The 17,291-nt window shown below is 44.3% G+C and overlaps 2 protein-coding genes across 2 annotated transcripts; one reads left to right on the forward strand and one right to left on the reverse strand.

Annotated features, from left to right (window-relative positions):
- Positions 1 to 33: 33 nt before the first annotated feature.
- On the reverse strand, positions 34 to 5,414 carry c9h17orf67 (chromosome 9 C17orf67 homolog). The gene is made up of 5 exons (XM_054605168.1): positions 5,374 to 5,414; positions 4,667 to 4,849; positions 3,608 to 3,708; positions 2,267 to 2,388; positions 34 to 177 (listed from the first exon to the last, which is right to left on the reverse strand). Exons 2-4 carry the CDS (start codon positions 4,719 to 4,721, stop codon positions 2,272 to 2,274), a joined length of 273 nt encoding a protein of 90 aa, XP_054461143.1. The 5' UTR covers positions 4,722 to 4,849; positions 5,374 to 5,414; the 3' UTR covers positions 34 to 177; positions 2,267 to 2,271.
- A 1,216-nt stretch (positions 5,415 to 6,630) lies between these two features.
- Positions 6,631 to 17,173, forward strand: dgke (diacylglycerol kinase, epsilon). The gene is made up of 11 exons (XM_054605281.1): positions 6,631 to 7,655; positions 8,149 to 8,308; positions 8,395 to 8,514; positions 8,613 to 8,756; positions 8,894 to 9,051; positions 9,550 to 9,598; positions 9,718 to 9,831; positions 10,015 to 10,086; positions 14,103 to 14,230; positions 14,693 to 14,804; positions 15,583 to 17,173. The coding sequence occupies exons 1-11, from the start codon at positions 7,204 to 7,206 to the stop codon at positions 15,790 to 15,792; spliced, it is 1,719 nt and encodes a 572-aa protein (XP_054461256.1). The 5' UTR covers positions 6,631 to 7,203; the 3' UTR covers positions 15,793 to 17,173.
- Positions 17,174 to 17,291: the final 118 nt, after the last annotated feature.

The raw sequence follows: 17,291 nt of genomic DNA on the forward strand, positions 1-17,291 counted from the left end.
AAATGCAGAAACTACTGATAACACTAAACTACACAACTGTAATACAGTAAGATTATATGCATGACCATTTATATATCATATGTCTTCACATGGTCATTTTGTGGAGAGACAGAGAGAGAGTCCATTTTTTTTATTTTTCCAGAGTTTTCATTGTTGCCAAGTCCATGTGGTCCATTTCTGTTAAGAGAAAAAAAGTAAAGAACAGTTCAAACATTGTCATCTGGAGACAAATTTGTTTTTGCACTTAACAGGAAGCTTAGGAATGTTGATCTATTCTAAAGTGTCAATTAACTATAGGCATCTGTTATTCAAACATGATAATTGGCCGTGTACAAAGCAGGGCTTCTAAACCTTTTGTAACTTAAGGACAACTTCGAATTGGACCACAATAATACACCAAATAAATGAGAGAAAAAGACCTTGGCTGTAAATATGTGTTATGCCTCTGTCAGCTGTAATGACCAAAATACAGTGCTGTGAAAAAGTATTTGCCCCCTTCCTGGTTTCTTATTTCTTTGCATATTTGTCTTACTTAAATGTTTCAGATCATCAAACAAATTTTAATATTAGACAAAGATAACCCGAGTAAATACAAAATGCAGTTTTTAAATGATGATTTCATTTATTAAGGGAAAAAAGCTATCCAAACCTACCTGGCCCTATGTGAAAAAGTAATTGCCCCCCCTTGATAAATAATGAATGAACTGTGATTAACCACATTTTTTGGAAAGCTGTGTTCAATTTCACTAGCCATACCCAGGCCTGATTACTGCCAGACCTGTTGAATCAAGAAATCACTTAAATAGAACCTGTCTGACAAACTGAAGTAGGCTAAAAGATCTCAAAAAGCAACACATCATGCTGCAATCTTAAGAAATTTCATTTAATTTCTCAACAGATGAGAAACAAAGTAATTGACATGTATCAGTCTGGAAAGGGTTACAAAGCCATTTCTAAGGCTTTGGGACTCCAGCGAACCACGGTGAGAGACATTATCCACAAATGGAGAAGACTTGGAACAGTGGTGAAGCTTCCCAGGATTGGCCGGCCTACCAAAATGACTCCAAGAGCCCATCGACGACTCATCCAGGAGGTCATAAAATACCCCAGAACAACATCTAAAGAACTGCAGGCCTCACTTGCCTCAGTTAAGGTCAGTGTTCATGATTCAACAATAAGAAAGAGACCGGGCAAAAATGGCATCCATGGGAGAGTTCCAAGGCGAAAGCCACTGCTGACCAAAAAGAACACAAAGGCTCGTTTCTCATTTGCCAAAAAAAATCTTGATGATCCCCAAGACTTTTGGGCAAATATTCTGTGGACTGACGAGACAAAAGTTTAACTTTTTGGAAGGTGTGCGTCCCGTTACATCTAGCGTAAAACTAATACAGCATTTCATAAAACCAACATCATACCACCAGTCAAACATGGTGGTGGTAGTGTGATGGTCTGGGGCTGCTTTGCAGCTTCAGGACCTGGACGACTTGCCATAATTGATGGAACCATGAATTCTGCTCTCTACCAGAAAATCCTGAAGGAGAATGTCCAGCCATCAGTTCGTGACCTCAAGCGCACTTGGGTTATGCAGCATGATGTGTTGCTTTTTGAGATCTTTTAGCCTACTTCACTTTGTCAGACAGGTTCTATTTAAGTGATTTCTTGATTCAACAGGTCTGGCAGTAATCAGGCCTGGGTGTGGCTAGTGAAATTGAACTCAGCTTTCCAAAAAATGTGGTTAATCACAGTTCATTCATGATTTATCAAGGGGGGGCAATTACTTTTTCACATAGGGCCAGGTAGGTTTGGATAGCTTTTTTCCCCTTAATAAAATCATCATTTAAAAACTGCATTTTGCATTTACTCGGGTTATCTTTGTCTAATATTAGAATTTGTTTGATCTGAAACATTTAAGTGTGACAAATCATCAGGAAGGGGGCAAATACTTTTTCACAGCACTGTATATGTTCTGCTTACCCTCACATTTCAACTGCCTGCTATTATATTAACGTTTTCTCATTTCCAAAATATTTTTTTGGTTTCAAAAACTGATCATAGAAACAGTTTTACAGGTTTCCTGCTGAGCTAAATAGTTGTGATAAAATCACAAACAACAGGAAGAGAGTCAACACACCAACAGTGAGAAATTAGTAACATAGAAATCATGATTCAGAAGAGGAAATACTGAGTGCACAGTGGTGCATTCAGGTACGGTGTGCATTTGGGGTCCGAAGTGAGAGTGTAGACTTGTTGGGACCTCCGTCATCACCTTCATCAGACGGGGTATCCGTAGTTCCTGTCACAGCGAGGGGAGCAGTGGGGGTTCAGCCAGTGCTCCAGGCTGGTCTCCTGGGCCCTTTGATCCAGAACCTGCATGTGGAGCAGATGCTCCTGGGTGGAGTGATAGGGAGATTAAGGTGGAGGCACAGACAGATGAAAATCATGAATAACTGCAGGTCTGTTATGCAACACACACTTGCACAAATGAAACCAAGTGTTACGGGGGGAATTAGTGTTTACTCAGAACTATTTATTTCCCTGGTTTCATTCTCGCTTTACACCTTAGCAGAGCAATAACCAGCGCATGACAGCAAAGAGTGAAATTACAGAGATGAGTGGAGCTAAACAGAGTGAAACAAGCCTCGACTTGAACAGTGATGAATAGATGCATTCAAAGCATTACAATGCACCAACGCAGACATTACTTATAGATATACTGCTGCCTCAGTTAGATTAGTTACACTTAAGTACAGTGACAAAGGCTGAAGGTAGTCTTTTATCAGCTGGTTCACATGGTGAGTGCATGTGAATTAGCTGATAAAACAGTTTTGGGGTGAATATTTTATAAGTCAACATGGCTCTATTGTAAGATAGAAAGTGATTAACAGGTGACATCATTTAGTGTAAATTAACAACTATGTAACTGTGTATGTAAAAAAGCAAAAAAGTTGCATAATGACTGTGGTATGTAATAGAACTAATTGATTTCAAATTGAAAAATATATATTATAATATTATATATATATATATATATATATATATATATATATAAGGTTTCTGCAAACAATCTCTTAGGACTTTTTTATCATTTCAATCTGATGACTTTGTTTTTTTATAATCTGTTTCTGTTTAATTGGTATGTTTATTTTATCATATTAATGAAAAATAAATATATGACATTTTTAGAAGATACTGATATCTTGTCCAAACCTATAGAACACGCTCAATGCAGTTACAATTCATCTTAAACATATTTAGCGTCTATAAACATACAGACACTGGGTTAGAATACACTATAATAATAATAGGCTCATCTAATAAGTTTTTAAGTGTTCATGCATTTTTTTTTTTTTGTCAACAAATGAAACGTATGAGGCATCTCTAATTAATAAATAATTAAAAGGAACAATTATTATTGTGACAAAATCACTGAGCACTGTGACCAAAATGTCATTTCTTAATGCCTCATTTCAGTTTATAAGAATGTATTGCTTATAAAAGGAAGATTAAAATAATGTTTTACAAAACTCAGTGTGATCCATAGTCAATAATCAAGTCAGTGTCCACTTTCTTTAATGTATCTGTTCTCTTTGCTCTGAATGGGCCTTACTCTCATTGGCTCATCAGGATGGCCGGCCTTCGCTGGACGTTCCTGCCTCTTGCTGCGGAGCAGCTGCTTAGCGAAGCTCTCCTTGATGATCGGGTTGGCATCTGAGGGAGAGATTAAGATAAGAGTTCGACTAAAAGGAGGTCAAATGTTTACTCTTGTGTCGTGTGATACGAACATCCAAGTCTTCTACTGGAGGAGAGAAAGAAAACATTCCATAAAGTTGCACATAAAGAGATAAGAGAGTACGATTGTATTTTTGTTTTTACAGATATGAGTGTGTGTATCTGAGTGGGAACTAAGACTGTCTGCTCAGGGTTTAACCTCTGCCTGAGTTATTTTGTTTGTTCTGTAGCCGTTTGCTTGGTGGCTGGGTATTGGCCAATCAGGATGAGATTCCTCTTAGAGCTGTGTTCAGACCCATGAATACACACACACACATACTGGCCTCTGCAAGGGCTCTCTGTCTCCCTCTCTCTAACCCAGGCCTGTTTTTGGGAGGCAGGGTGTTTGGTGGAAGGCAACAAAGTGCCCATTCATCCTCCTCACTCCCCGGGGAGTCGGGCCCATGCATCACGTGACCCCAGCAGGCAGCCGGACTGGCTCTCTCCTCCTCTGCTGCCAGAGGGAGCTGCTGTGAACGAACCCAGCTCTGTCAACACGAGGCCAGAGTTGCTGCTGCTGCTTCTTTGGGCCCTCAGAGCAACGTGGCAACACACTCACACATTCTGCAGTTATCTCGTAAAGAAAGACTGATTTTTGGTTTTCAGAGAAATCTGCGATTGTGGAGATTTGTGCAATTTTACATTGTGTTTTCAAAGCAAGAAAGCACACTGAAGTTAAATCAGTTGTGCTGGAAATGCACGTGATGCATCATCTCAATAAGGTCATGCAACAAAAGCAAAATGCCTTCAGACTCCCCTAAATTAGATCATCATTATTCTGTTTGTCTTTTCTTAACTGGCCTAAATCTGACTAACTCGTCTTTTGACTGAAATTTCAACCCATAATTCATTGAGACTGTCTTCATGCTCTCCTCTGGTAAATCAGATAGATTCCTACCTGTGTAGATGGTCAGCAGGACCAGGCAGAGCGAAAATACCATCAGCTTCTTCATCGTCTTCACCTTTTTCCTGCCTGAGGAGTCTCTGCTCTGAGGGTCCCGTCCAGAGTCCAGAGGGGGTGAAGGGGGAAATTCTCCTCCTCCTCCTCCTCCTCCTCCTCCTCCTACACGTCACCTACAAACTGTCACATACCAGCTCATGTTACTGAGGAGATATTTTAGATAAATCATCATCAGTGATGATAGATTTACTGACATAGAATAATGATTCATATTAGCTATAAAGCTGTAAAATGACTATGCAGGAACAATTAAAAAGCCCCTATGTGTGAGGTCTATTGAGGCTAATGGGAGGCTGTCCACTAGATGGTGGTGCAAACACAGTCCTGGAAATGAGAGGTGCTTTTGAGGCGGTTCAAATCATTTCAGTAAGTGCAAACTGGTCGGGTATTGAATAGTTTCAGGGTGATTCCCCCGTTTTAGAAGGTAAATGTTTAGGTTATCTTCTTTTTGAGAATATTTTATATTTGAAAATGAAGGATAATGTAGAAGTCAACCAAACAGAAAATATACAATTTCAAAATGTATGTGCTGTATGGCATCTATCTATCTGTCTGTCTGTCTAAGATCTCATGTTTGTGTATGATGAAGTTGTGTTATTATTATTATTTAAATAATAAAGTGTTTAACTTGTTTAAACACTTACCTGCCTAAGTATCAACTTGGATTGAATTTTTCTATTTTTTATTCCCATATTGGATTGGAGCCCTGTCAGTTACGCGCGAGGGCAGACGTCATTGTGCGTCACTGTTTCCGTTTCCGCTTCTTGCTGCCCCCTCCTCATAAACTGCGCATGTGTTTCAGTGTCGTGCGCACTTTAATGATAATATTGCTTTGGATAATTCCTGGGCCACAGAAAAGCTTTTATTCCCTCAACGTGATTATCTAACACGCCATGAGCCCACAATGCTGCGCAGAGCGCATGCGTGCTGTGGAGCAGCAGTATGCACACCAAGGAGCTCAGAATCAGAGATGATAGAAAAGTTGAGAGGTAACATGTGATCTCTTCCTTGTTCGCCTAAATATCATCAGGTAAACGAGAAATAATCGAGGTGTTTCACACTTGGTTCTGTCTTTTGTTCCTCAAGAGTAAAGTATTTACATTTATTTAGTAAGAAAATATCTGCTTTTTTAATAATAATAATAATACATTTGTTCTACCACAAACGCTGGAGGTCTATTCTATGTATTTTACAATTCATTAACTCATAAACGCTTATCTGCTAAACATTTGTCAGCAATGGCCATGTTAAATAAAGGCTTTTGAGAAGGTATAAGTGCTCTTGGCCATTGTACCACTGGTAGTGTGAGCAGCATAGACTTCATTAACTAAAGCACAATTTTGACATATTTGAAGCCCACTTTACTAATGTATTTCCATTAAATACTATTAAACTTCTGCTCCACTACATCACTGTGGGATACATTGTACTGTTTACTCCACTATTTTGCATGATCAAAACATTATAAAAAACAATACAAAAGTAGTATCTACTTTTGGCCACATACACCTGTGAATTTTAAGCTGTATTAGATATTTTAATTTAAAAACTATGACACCCAAACAGGTCAAATTATCCAATACTTCACAAAGACTGATTAGAAACGTCCCCAAAAAATGAAAACAGATTCTTTGTTTTTCTCTCCTATAAATCATCTCATCATCTCAGATTATCTTGTGACATTTTGAAAGGGCCTGAAAACCACTGAACAGAACTAAAATGAGCTCCAACGAAAAAAATGCCCCAACAGTGTTAAAAACATAATAATGACATGTACAATGATACATCGGTCACACAGCCATTTTTCTGCACAATAAGTTCACAATGTTTGTACTTTGTGGATTTTGAATGCAGTTTTTTTTTTTTACTTGTAATGGAGTATTATTTTAATTGTCGTATTGGTTTATCCTTTTACTCAAGTAAAGGATTTGAGTCCTTCTGACGAGGACCATTCTGCAAAACACCGCCTACATGTGATGCGTATGGCAGCCTACATGTGATTCCTAATACTGTACAGCTATAATACTACTTAAAAATGGAATGCAGGACTTTAACCTGTAATTGAGTATTTGGTTATTTAACATTGATAATCCTTTTACTTGAGTAACATGATGGGAGGTGAATACTTCTTCCCCCAGTGGTTGTGTGCTGTAGAGCAGTCGTACGTATTTGCGTTTCCTCTCTGTGTGTGTGAACTGCACTATCTTGACATTTACTCATCTCTGAAGCTAAGGTAGCGCGGTGGCTCATTGGTTCAACGTCACCTCGCTGAGTCCTTGTTTATAGCTCGTTATACATTATGTTCAGACTGAAGCTGCTGTTTCTGTGCCGGCGTCCTGCTGGTTTCTGTGAACATGCGTGTAGCGTGTGAAAGGTGCTGTGCGTCCCGTCTCCACTCAGTGTTGTGGACATAGCTCTCCTCTCCTCACTGGTTTCCGCTCACAAAGCCTCATCGCTACCACCCCAGCAGAGAGATGCACAAGGAAGGGGACGAGGCGCAGGAGGACTGCGGCTCCCGGGAGGAGTGGACGCTGCTGTTCTGGACGTCTCTGGCCGTCATCGTCCCGGTCATCATCACGCTGTGGTGCAGCGCGCAGCGCTCCAAGCGGAAAACGCACATGAAGGACTTCTTCCGCAAGAGCAAGCACGGCTGGCACTACACAGACCTGTTCAACAAGCCCACCTACTGCTGCGTCTGCGCCCAGCACATCCTCCACGGGGCTTTCTGCGACTCCTGCGGCGTGTGCGCCGACGAGCAGTGCCTGCGCCGGGCCGACCGGAGCCTGACGTGCAAGGAGATCATGGCTCCGTGTGGCCCGGGCGGAGCCATGGAGCACCGCTGGGTCCGCGGAAATGTCCCCCTGGCCAGCTACTGTGCGGTGTGCAAACAGCAGTGCGGGACTCAGCCGAAGCTCTGCGACTTCAGGTAGCGTAGGTGGTGCCGCAGCCGCAGCCGCATGTGTGTGGAGGCCCACTTCAGTGTGTGGACTCTAAACCTGCAGCCGTGTGCGTAAAAGAGGTGTTTTTTGCACAATCTGTCAGATAAATGATTACATACACTAACATGCCAGATAAGGAAGGGCTGCCTTACACTCGCACCTTGTAAATATGTCATGTCATACCATAATGAGGTGCCACAGCATTTCATTTTAATCTGTCTTTCATTTCCTCTAATGGACTGCTGCTGCTCTCTGGGATAGCAGCAGGCCAGAAGCTGGTTTAATCTCAAATTGTCAGATAAATGACTCTGCTAATCCTAATAATGCAAGGCAGCCTCTCAGGTCAGAGGTCAGTGTCAGAGACCCACCAGCACCCCTGCAGCCAGTAAAGGTTCAGGGTCTTGCTTCCTTCAGCAGGAATTGCTTTTGTGCACTTTCTTGCTGGTTTCTTTATAGATGTGTGTATCCCTCTGCCTTCAGGTGTGTGTGGTGTCAGGCCACAGTGCACGATGACTGCATGGACAGCCTGCCGGCTGCAGACCAGTGTGAGCTGGGCGAGTTCCACAACCTCATCATCCCTCCTCACTACCTCTACCGCGTCAACAAGCTCCGCCGCAGGCACCCTGACGAGTACAGCAAGGTGCTTCAGTGTGCTCATGCTATGGGTTTTATTTGGTGTCCCTGAGCTGTTTTTTAAGAAGTGTGTGTATGTGTGTGTTCCTGTAGCTGGCTTCGTCCTGTGGCAGTGGCTGGACTCCAGTGTTGGTCTTGGCTAACACACGCAGCGGTAACAACATGGGGGAGGCTCTGCTGGGAGAATTTCGCACCGTTCTGAATCCCGTACAGGTCAGGATGGAGCATCTCCTTTTTTTAAATACATGAAGATAAGTCAACATTCAAATTTCTGCTCAAAACATACCTTAAACGTGTCTTTTCTCCTCCAGGTGTTTGACCTGTCTGAGCTGTCTCCCTCCAAAGCCCTCCAGCTGTGCACCCTGCTGCCTCCCGGCAGTGTCCAGGTGCTGGTGTGTGGAGGCGATGGCACCGTGGGCTGGGTGCTGGATGCCATCGATACCATGAAGCTGAAGGTCAGATGAAACCGTCTCTGAGCTATGACAATGATTTTTTTTTTTACAATGTGTCATTTCTTTATCTACCTGCGTACCTCCACTTCTCTCTGCCTTGTTTCCAACGTACCTGCTGCTCTCATATTGTCCTCTATCAGGGCCAGGACCAGTTCATGCCGAGGGTGACCATCCTGCCCCTTGGGACAGGAAATGACCTTTCCAACACTCTTGGCTGGGGTGCCGGGTACGCTGGAGAGATCCCCGTGGAACAGGTTCTCCGTAACATCCTTGATGCCGAGGTGGTCAAAATGGACAGGTGGGGCAGTAATGCAAGTGTCAGTCTTTGCTTTAGGGTCAACAGTATGATATCAGTTCATCAGCTTATGAATTGTACTATTTTATTTGTCCTACAAAGTACGCAAATCCCAGTTTAGAAGTTATGGAAGATCTTCAGATTTGTTCACAGCTTAAGAGAGCAATAAACGATTAAAAAAGTCTAGATTAAAGTTGTTAGATATTTATCTAATTTGTGTTTATTTTAACATTTTGGTCGTATCTTTTTCATTTATTTCTGTTAATTTGAGGGGTTTTTTTTTTAAGAACTAGTGAAAAGTTGTTATTTTACAATCTTGATCGAGTATTTTCAGACTCAATATATCTAAATGTGTTTTCCTTTTAAGGCAACAATAAGTAATCAAGTAAAGCTTCAGTATTTCCCCACCAGAAGTGTATTCATTCCTTCTCTATTTCTAAAATCCTTGCTATCAACCTGTTTGTGTTTCCAATATTCCTTTCAATTTTCCTATATTTTCAGATGGAAAGTGCAAGTGGCTTCAAAAGGCCTCTACTTTCGTAAACCAAAGGTGAGTTTGACCTCTTGTTTTGAATTCTTCTCATCAATATTCTGTTTTGCCTTTACATGCAGATATGTTGTGATTCAGTCAGCCGTTCATATAACACACACACTGCACGTCCTCCTCAGGTTCTGTCCATGAACAACTACTTCTCTGTGGGGCCCGATGCTCTGATGGCGCTCAACTTCCACACGCACCGTGAGAAAACGCCCTCCTTCTTCTCCAGCCGCATCATCAACAAGGTTTGATTATTTGATTCATTTGAATACATAAATCATGTGCAAATGTTAGCTGAATTTGAATAAGCCGAGTGATACAAAGGCTTTATTTCTGAATGTGCTGGCTTCCTCCTCGTCAGAAACATCAGATGTAACAAAGTGCTTTACATTGATTCCTTACTTTTCTGTTTGTTTTTTCCCCTCCAGACTGTATATTTCCTGTATGGCACCAAAGATTGTTTAGTGCAGGAATGTAAGGATCTGGATAAGAGGATTGAGGTACAGTTGCCCTGTGCATGTGTTGATGCTTCATGTTACTTCTGTCTTTACGTGTGTGGTTCATAAGGAGAATGAAACAGAATCAGCCAGCATTTCACTATTTGTGATAATCATGGCTGAAAAATCACTGACTTATGGCTCAATAAATTAAACTCTGTTTGACCTGTTTGATTAAACATGGCTAAAATAAATGACAGAAATAAAAATAGCAGTACATTTGAAAAACCCCAATGAATCGGACGATGCAAGGTTGTGGCACCTCGCCCGGAATAGGGAAACCGGGGCACCCTCCTGGAGCCAGACCCGGTAGGGGAGCTCGCCGGCGAGAGTCTGGTGGCCGGGCCTTGGCACATGGGGCCCGGCCGGGCCCAGCCCGAAAAAGCTACATCGTGCTGCCACCCTGTGGGCCCACCACCCGCAGGGATAGGCATTGGGGTCGGGTGCAATGTGAGCTGGGCGGCAGGCTGGGGCGGGAACCTGGGCGTGCTGACCCCCGGCATCACAGACTAGCTCTAGGGATGTGGAATGTCACCTCAAGGAACCGGAGCTGGTGCGGGAGGTGGAGCGGGAGGTGGAGCGGGAGGTGGAGCGCCACCAACTAGATATAGTTGGGCTCACCTCCACGCATAGCACCGGTTCTGGAACCAAACTCCTGGAGAGGGGCTGGACTTTTTCCTTTTCCGGAGTTGCCCAGGGTGAGAGGCGCCGGGCGGGTGTGGGGATACTCACAAGGAGAACGAGAGGGTCGCCTCTCTGCGACTGGGAATCGCAGGGGGAAAGTCTCTGACTGTCATTTGTGCCTATGCACCAAATGGCAGTTCGGAGTACGCGGCCTTCTTGGAGTCCTTGGGTGGTGTTCTGGAAAGGGCGCCGACTGGGGACTCCATAGTTCTTCTGGGAGACTTCAACGCTCACGTGGGTAACGATGGAGAAACCTGGAGGGGTGTGATTGGGAGGAACGGCCTGCCCGATCTGAACCCGAGTGGTGCTTTGTTGTTGGACTTCTGAGCTAGTCATGGACTGTCCATAACAAACATCATGTTTGAGCATAGGGAGGTTCATAAGTGTACTTGGTACCAGAACACCCTAGGCCAAAGGTCTATGATCGACTTTGTAGTTGTGTCATCAGACCTGCGGCCGTATGTCTTGGACACTCGGGTGACGAGAGGAGCAGAGCTGTCAACTGATCACCACCTGGTGGTGAGTTGGATCAGGTGGTGGGGGAGGCTGCCGGACAGACCCGGTAAACCCAAACGTGTAGTGAGGGTGAACTGGGAACGTCTGACTGAGGATCCTGTCCGCAAGGTCTTCAACTCCCACCTCCGGAATAATTTCTCGTGCATCCCGGGGAGGCTGGGGACATGGAATCCGAGTGGGCCATGTTCAAATCCTCCATTGTGGAAGCTGCTGCTAGGAGTTGTGGTCGGAAGGCGATCGGTGCCTGTAGTGGCGGCAATCCGAGAACCCGCTGGTGGACACCAGCGGTGAAGGAGGCCGTCAAGCTGAAGAAGGAGGCCTTTCGGGCTTGGTTGGCCGAGGGGTCTCCTGAATCAGCAGGCAGGTACCGGTTGGCTAGAAGGGCTGCAGCTGCGGCGGTTGCTGAGGCAAAAACCCGGGTGTGGGAGGAGTTCGGCGAGGCCATGGAGAAGGACTTTCGAATGGCCTCAAGGAAGTTCTGGCAAACCGTGAGACGACTCAGAAAGGGGAAACAGGGCTTTTCTCAGGCTGTGCTCAGCAGGGGGAGAACTGCAGACCCGGACTGGGGATATTGTCGAGCGGTGGAAAGAACACTTTGAGGAACTCCTGAACCCGACCAACACGTCCTCTGTGGAAGAGGCAGAGTCTGAAGACTCGTCCATATGCCTGGCGGAGGTCGTTGAGGTAGTTAAAAAGCTCTTCAGCGGCAAGGCGCCAGGAGTGGATGAGATTCGACCGGAGATGCTGAAGGCTCTGGACATTGTTGGGCTGTCTTGGTTGACACGTCTCTTCACTGTCGCGTGGAAGTCGGGTACAGTGCCTGTGGAGTGGCAGACCGGGGTGGTGGTTCGGAGAGTGTGCTCCAATTATAGGGGTATCACACTGCTCAGCCTCCCCGGGAAAGTTTACTCCAGGGTGCTGGAAAGGAGGCTCCGTCCGATTGTCGAACCTCGGATTCAGGAGGAGCAATGCGGATTCCGTCCTGGATGTGGAACAGCGGACCAACTCTTTACCCTTGCAGGTCTGTTGGAGGGTGCATGGGAGTTTGCTCATCCAGTCTACATGTGTTTTGTGGACTTGGAGAAGGCCTTCGACTGTGTCCCTCGGGGAGTCCTGTGGGGGGTACTGCGGGAATATGGGGTACCTGGTTCGAGCCATTCGGTCCTTGTATGACCAAAGTGAGAGCTGTGTCCGGATACTCGGCACAAAGTCGAGCTTGTTCCCAGTGCGTGTTGGCCTCCGCCAGGGCTGCCCATTGTCACCAATCCTGTTTGTGATTTTCATGGACAGGATTTCAAGGCGCAGCCGGGGGGAGGAGAGTTTCCGCTTTGGGGACCTCAGAATCACATCCCTGCTTTTTGCAGATGATGTGGTTCTGTTGGCTTCTTCAGAACGTGACCTTCAGCACGCACTGGGGCGGTTCACAGCCGAGTGTGAAGCGGTCGGGATGAGAGTCAGTACCTCCAAGTCTGAGGCCATGGTTCTCTTCTGGAAAACAGTGGATTGCACCCTTGGGAGTGAGTCACTGCCCCAAGCGAGGGAGTTCAAGTATCTCGGGATCTTATTCAGGAGTGAGGGTAAAATGGAGCGGGAGATGGACAGGTGGTTCGGTGCAGCGTCAGCAGTGATGCGGGCGTTGTACCGGACCGTTTTGGTGAAGAAGGAGCTGAGCCGTAAGGCAAAGCTCTCGATTTACCAGTCCATCTACGTTCCAACCCTCACCTATGGTCATGAGCTTTGGGTAGTGACCGAAAGAATGAGATCGCGAATAAAAGCGGCCGAAATGAGCTTCCTTCGTAGGGTGGCTGGGCTCAGCCTTAGTGATAGGGTGAGGAGCTCAGACATCCGGAGGGAGCTCGGAGTAGAGCCGCTGCTCCTTTGCGTCGAAAGGGGCCAGCTGAGGTGGCTCGGGCATCTGATCAGGATGCCTCCTGGACGCCTCCCTTTAGAGGTTTTCCAGGCACGTCCAACTGGTAAGAGGCCCCGGGGTAGACCCAGAACACGCTGGAGAGATTATATATCTCGTCTGGCCTGGGAACGCCTCGGGGTTCCCCAGGAGGAGCTGGAAAGTGTTGCTGGGGAGAAGGACGTCTGGAGGACCCTCCTTAGCTTGCTGCCCCCGCGACCCGGAAGGAAATGGATGGATGGATGGATGGACTACATTTGAAGGAGTTTTTGGGCTCTCCTTATTTCTTGATTTTGTTATTCATTAAATGCAACTTGAGTTGCTTAAGCGAGGATACAAGTTTCCTTTGCGAAAGTCTCTCCGTCAACCGTGACGTGTAAAAGAGGCATGAAAATGGACAGCTGATTCAGTTGTGCCCTGCAACACATTTCATGGACGTTACTTTAAAATGAAGGCTCCGAGGCAGCAATGTCTCATTTGGTTAAATGCCTGTTGCCTTGACTCCTATCTCCTTGCGTCTCTTCCTCGCCTCCTCCACTCGCATCTTCTTGTGTCGGACTACGGCGCAAGTAGAGGAGACGAGGAAAGAAATCGAGGATGTACAAACTCGGAAATAGTTAAAGCCCTTAATGTTCTGTTTGAAAAATACCTTTTTGAGTTTTCAATTTCTAGAATGGACATTCACAGATTAACCTGTATGTTAATTAATGAGCTTTGAACGTGCTGGTAGAATTTTATTTTATTTGTTGAGAGCCAGGCTAACTAGTATTTATGCTAAGATAAGCAACTCCTGTACTATGTATCATTTCTGTGAGAATATTGCCAGTGCAGAGTAGGAAAGGATGGGACCACTTAAGCAAGGTGAGCCTTTATCAATACTGTGTATTTGTGTGTCTGTGTGTTCCTACCACAGTTGGAGTTGGATGGGGAGAGGGTGGCACTGCCCAGCCTGGAGGGCATCATAGTGTGTAACATTGGCTATTGGGGCGGAGGCTGCAGACTCTGGGAGGGTATGGGGGATGAACCCTGCCCCCCCACACGGTAAGACCAGCACTGGCAAACAGGACAGTGAGAGATAATAATTACAAATGATGGATAATATAGAAAATATAATGTTATATATTGTTATTAATATATAGTGTTTAAATCGTCCTTGCCATGTCAACTTGTGCGATAAACGCATCGTGAAAGACTGTGATATTGCACTCATGGATTTTTAAATTTTTTTTTTAGTTTATTGAAAGAGAGTTTCAGTAAAAAATTGCACTGTAAAAAATGTCAATTTCATTATTTTTTTAATCTGAGCCTTTTGTGTTCAGTTCAATTTGTTCAATATAAGAAAAGTGTCAATAATTTAAATATTTTAATTCAACAAGAAATTTGTTTAATTCTTCGCAATTCACTATTCTTGTTATGCTATTCTTACTCAAGTGTTTATACCAGAGCCCAGGGTTACCATGGCAACTAATAGCCAACAGCAGACATGTTTTACCGTGCCTACAGGCTGGATGATGGTCTGCTGGAGGTGGTGGGTGTGTTTGGCTCCTTCCACTGTGCTCAGATCCAGGTCAAGCTGGCCAATCCTGTAAGGCTGGGACAGGCCCACACTGTCAGGGTGAGGCAACACACACACACACACACACACACACACACACACACACACACACACACACACACACACACACACACACACACACACACACACAGCGACAGAGCTTCCTGTTTACCTCAATAAGTGGAGAAACACAATGAGGGAGTCCAATTAGTATTAACTGCCATTTGCTTCATCACAGCACTTGAGAATCTGATTTTAAAGTAATCTGATCAAGCAGATGCTGCTCTGCTCCTGCATGTGCTCATATCCTTCCTTGTTTCCCCACTGCAGCCTGAGTGTTACTATGACAACCACAGGGGACACAGAGAAGAAATAATTTGAATACTTTTTGAATAATTTACATAGTTACTGTATGTACATGGTTATTGAAAACAATGATTTAAAAAAAATGTGATGTTCAATTTTATAGATTACTAAAACATACAATAACTTGTACATCATTACAGTAATAAAGTAGTTCTAAGTAGTGTTTTTGCGTCGTGGTCTGTAGACACAACTAAGAAGAAGCTTACTTTGACCTTTGCCTTGCTGCAAACCATCCCCTCAATTTTAAACTGTAAAGCTACTTCAAATATACAATGAGGAGATAAATTCCGGTGGATGACACATGTAGAGTAAGGTAAAACATGGTAAACTCAGATGTGTAGCAACAGAGGTGTGACCTTCTGTCACCAAATTATAAATATAAAACAGAAACAATAGTGAGCCCCAGATGTTGAGCAGCATAATTACAGGCTATCTCATATTCAAGTGTCGGCGGTTAACTCTTCCTCTCCAGCTGGTTCTCAAGAGCTCGAAGATGCCCATGCAGGTGGACGGGGAGCCGTGGGCCCAGGGTCCCTGCACCATCACGATCACCCACAAGACCCAGGCCCTCATGCTGTACCACAGCGCCGAGCAGACAGATGACGACGACGAGGAATCCAGCGCCTCTGAGACAGAGAGCCCCACCCCCCAAGACTCACCCAGGCCCTCGCCTCGTGCGTGACCCGCCCCAGACATCATGTGATCCGAAGCTCCTCTGGTTTTTATTCTCTGTCTTCTTTTCTGCAGCCCAGTGTCTGTTAATCACTCCTTTTAAATGGCACTTCTTCTTCGTCCTCTAACATCTTTGACCACACTTTATCCTCCAATCATGTTCGTAAGAAGAGGTGTATTATGTTTTCAGAGAGCTCACTGGGGTCAAAAGGGTGAGTTTGGAAATGGGCTGGTGGGATTTGTTTTTTGGGTCTCTAATCTTTCCATATGTTGTAACCCAGAGCTCAAGCAGTTCCCCCTCCACAGGTGAGATAGTCAGGAGGAGGTGAATGTTTGTGAGAATGATTGCCGTTTTTTTGCACTGATCCCTTGTGCCATAGCCATCTATAGTCAACTATGAAACTGTGTTCATTCTACTGTATTTAAGATTGAATGCCGAGTGTAGCCCTGCAGCTATCTGTGAGCCATTTTAACCAAGTGGCCTAGGTTCAATTTACCAAACCCCCACAAAGCCATGTCTAAACAGTCAAAACGGTTGTGAAGGGGAGGTTTCCCTGAAGGTACAGCCATAGCTTTGTTGCTCTATTTATTTATTTTTACTCCAGAAAGAGCAAAAAAAGAAACAGCGAGCACATTTTCTGTGTGTGAAATGTTAAACCGCTCAGAATATCTGTTAAATTCCTCCTTCAGACTCCTCATCACGGCGTTGATAGTTTTAAAGTGTTTCCTTCATTTCAAGATAAGGTTTTGAAATGTGTGTGAAAGCCAATAGTTCTCTGAATCTGACGGAGCAAGTGCTCCGTTACAACTGCAGCGTGTTGTTCATCACTGGACGTGTTGGTTTGCTTACTTCATGGTGCCCTCTCTCAAGTAGCTCACCAAACTGCTAGATTGTACTAAGATACAGTCTTGAAACAATATTTTCCTGTAAGAGCTACAGGAAACAGCCTGACTTTATTTTAAAAGTACTGCCAAGTAACTTGTTTAGACAATTAGATTTTGCTTACTTGTACACCTTTTTGTTTTTTCCTTTTCTTTAAAATGTTCTTTCTGTTTACATGTTTTGGGTTGCACTGTTTTGGCACTTAAGCTGATAAATACCTTACACTGCGTAGGATGTAGGTTATATACATGAAACCGTAATGCCGACATTTGATCTTTCTGCCGATAGTGATAACTGCTGATGAGATTAAGATGTCCTGTGTTGTTATTTTACGTTATTCAAGTAATCCTCTTGCATTTCATAATTTGTGATTTACCAAATAGTCCCCACAAGGTGGCAGACTAAAGACAGTATTTTCTGTAGACAGGTCAAGTAGATCATGTCCTTAACTGCTACAGTTTTGAAATGAATACCATCAGCCACTTGCATGTACTTCTGTGTAGTGTTCAGGTGACATTGCTCAGTTGAGCTGCAACTTTCCTGTTCTATACATTATGTGGGCAAGAGGTCATTTGTGTTTCTGTCAGTGGAAAACCTTTATGGAAATTAATGTTACCATGTCAGGT

The sequence above is a fragment of the Anoplopoma fimbria genome, chromosome 9 (assembly GCF_027596085.1).
Source record: "Anoplopoma fimbria isolate UVic2021 breed Golden Eagle Sablefish chromosome 9, Afim_UVic_2022, whole genome shotgun sequence".
NCBI lineage: Eukaryota > Metazoa > Chordata > Actinopteri > Perciformes > Anoplopomatidae > Anoplopoma > Anoplopoma fimbria.

Bases quoted from the DNA above. Each gene is read 5' to 3' on its own strand.
- dgke (XM_054605281.1), top strand. From the start codon at position 7,204: ATGCACAAGGAAGGGGACGAGGCGCAGGAGGACTGCGGCTCCCGGGAG. The intron at 8,309-8,394 runs GTGCTTCAGTGT...GTGTTCCTGTAG, and splicing joins ACCCTGACGAGTACAGCAAG to CTGGCTTCGTCCTGTGGCAG. The intron at 14,231-14,692 runs GTAAGACCAGCA...CCGTGCCTACAG, and splicing joins GAACCCTGCCCCCCCACACG to GCTGGATGATGGTCTGCTGG.
- c9h17orf67 (XM_054605168.1), bottom strand. From the start codon at position 4,721: ATGAAGAAGCTGATGGTATTTTCGCTCTGCCTGGTCCTGCTGACCATC. The intron at 3,709-4,666 runs GTAGGAATCTAT...TCTCTCCCTCAG, and splicing joins CCTGCTGACCATCTACACAG to ATGCCAACCCGATCATCAAG. The intron at 2,389-3,607 runs GTAAGGCCCATT...CACTCCACCCAG, and splicing joins ATCCTGATGAGCCAATGAGA to GAGCATCTGCTCCACATGCA.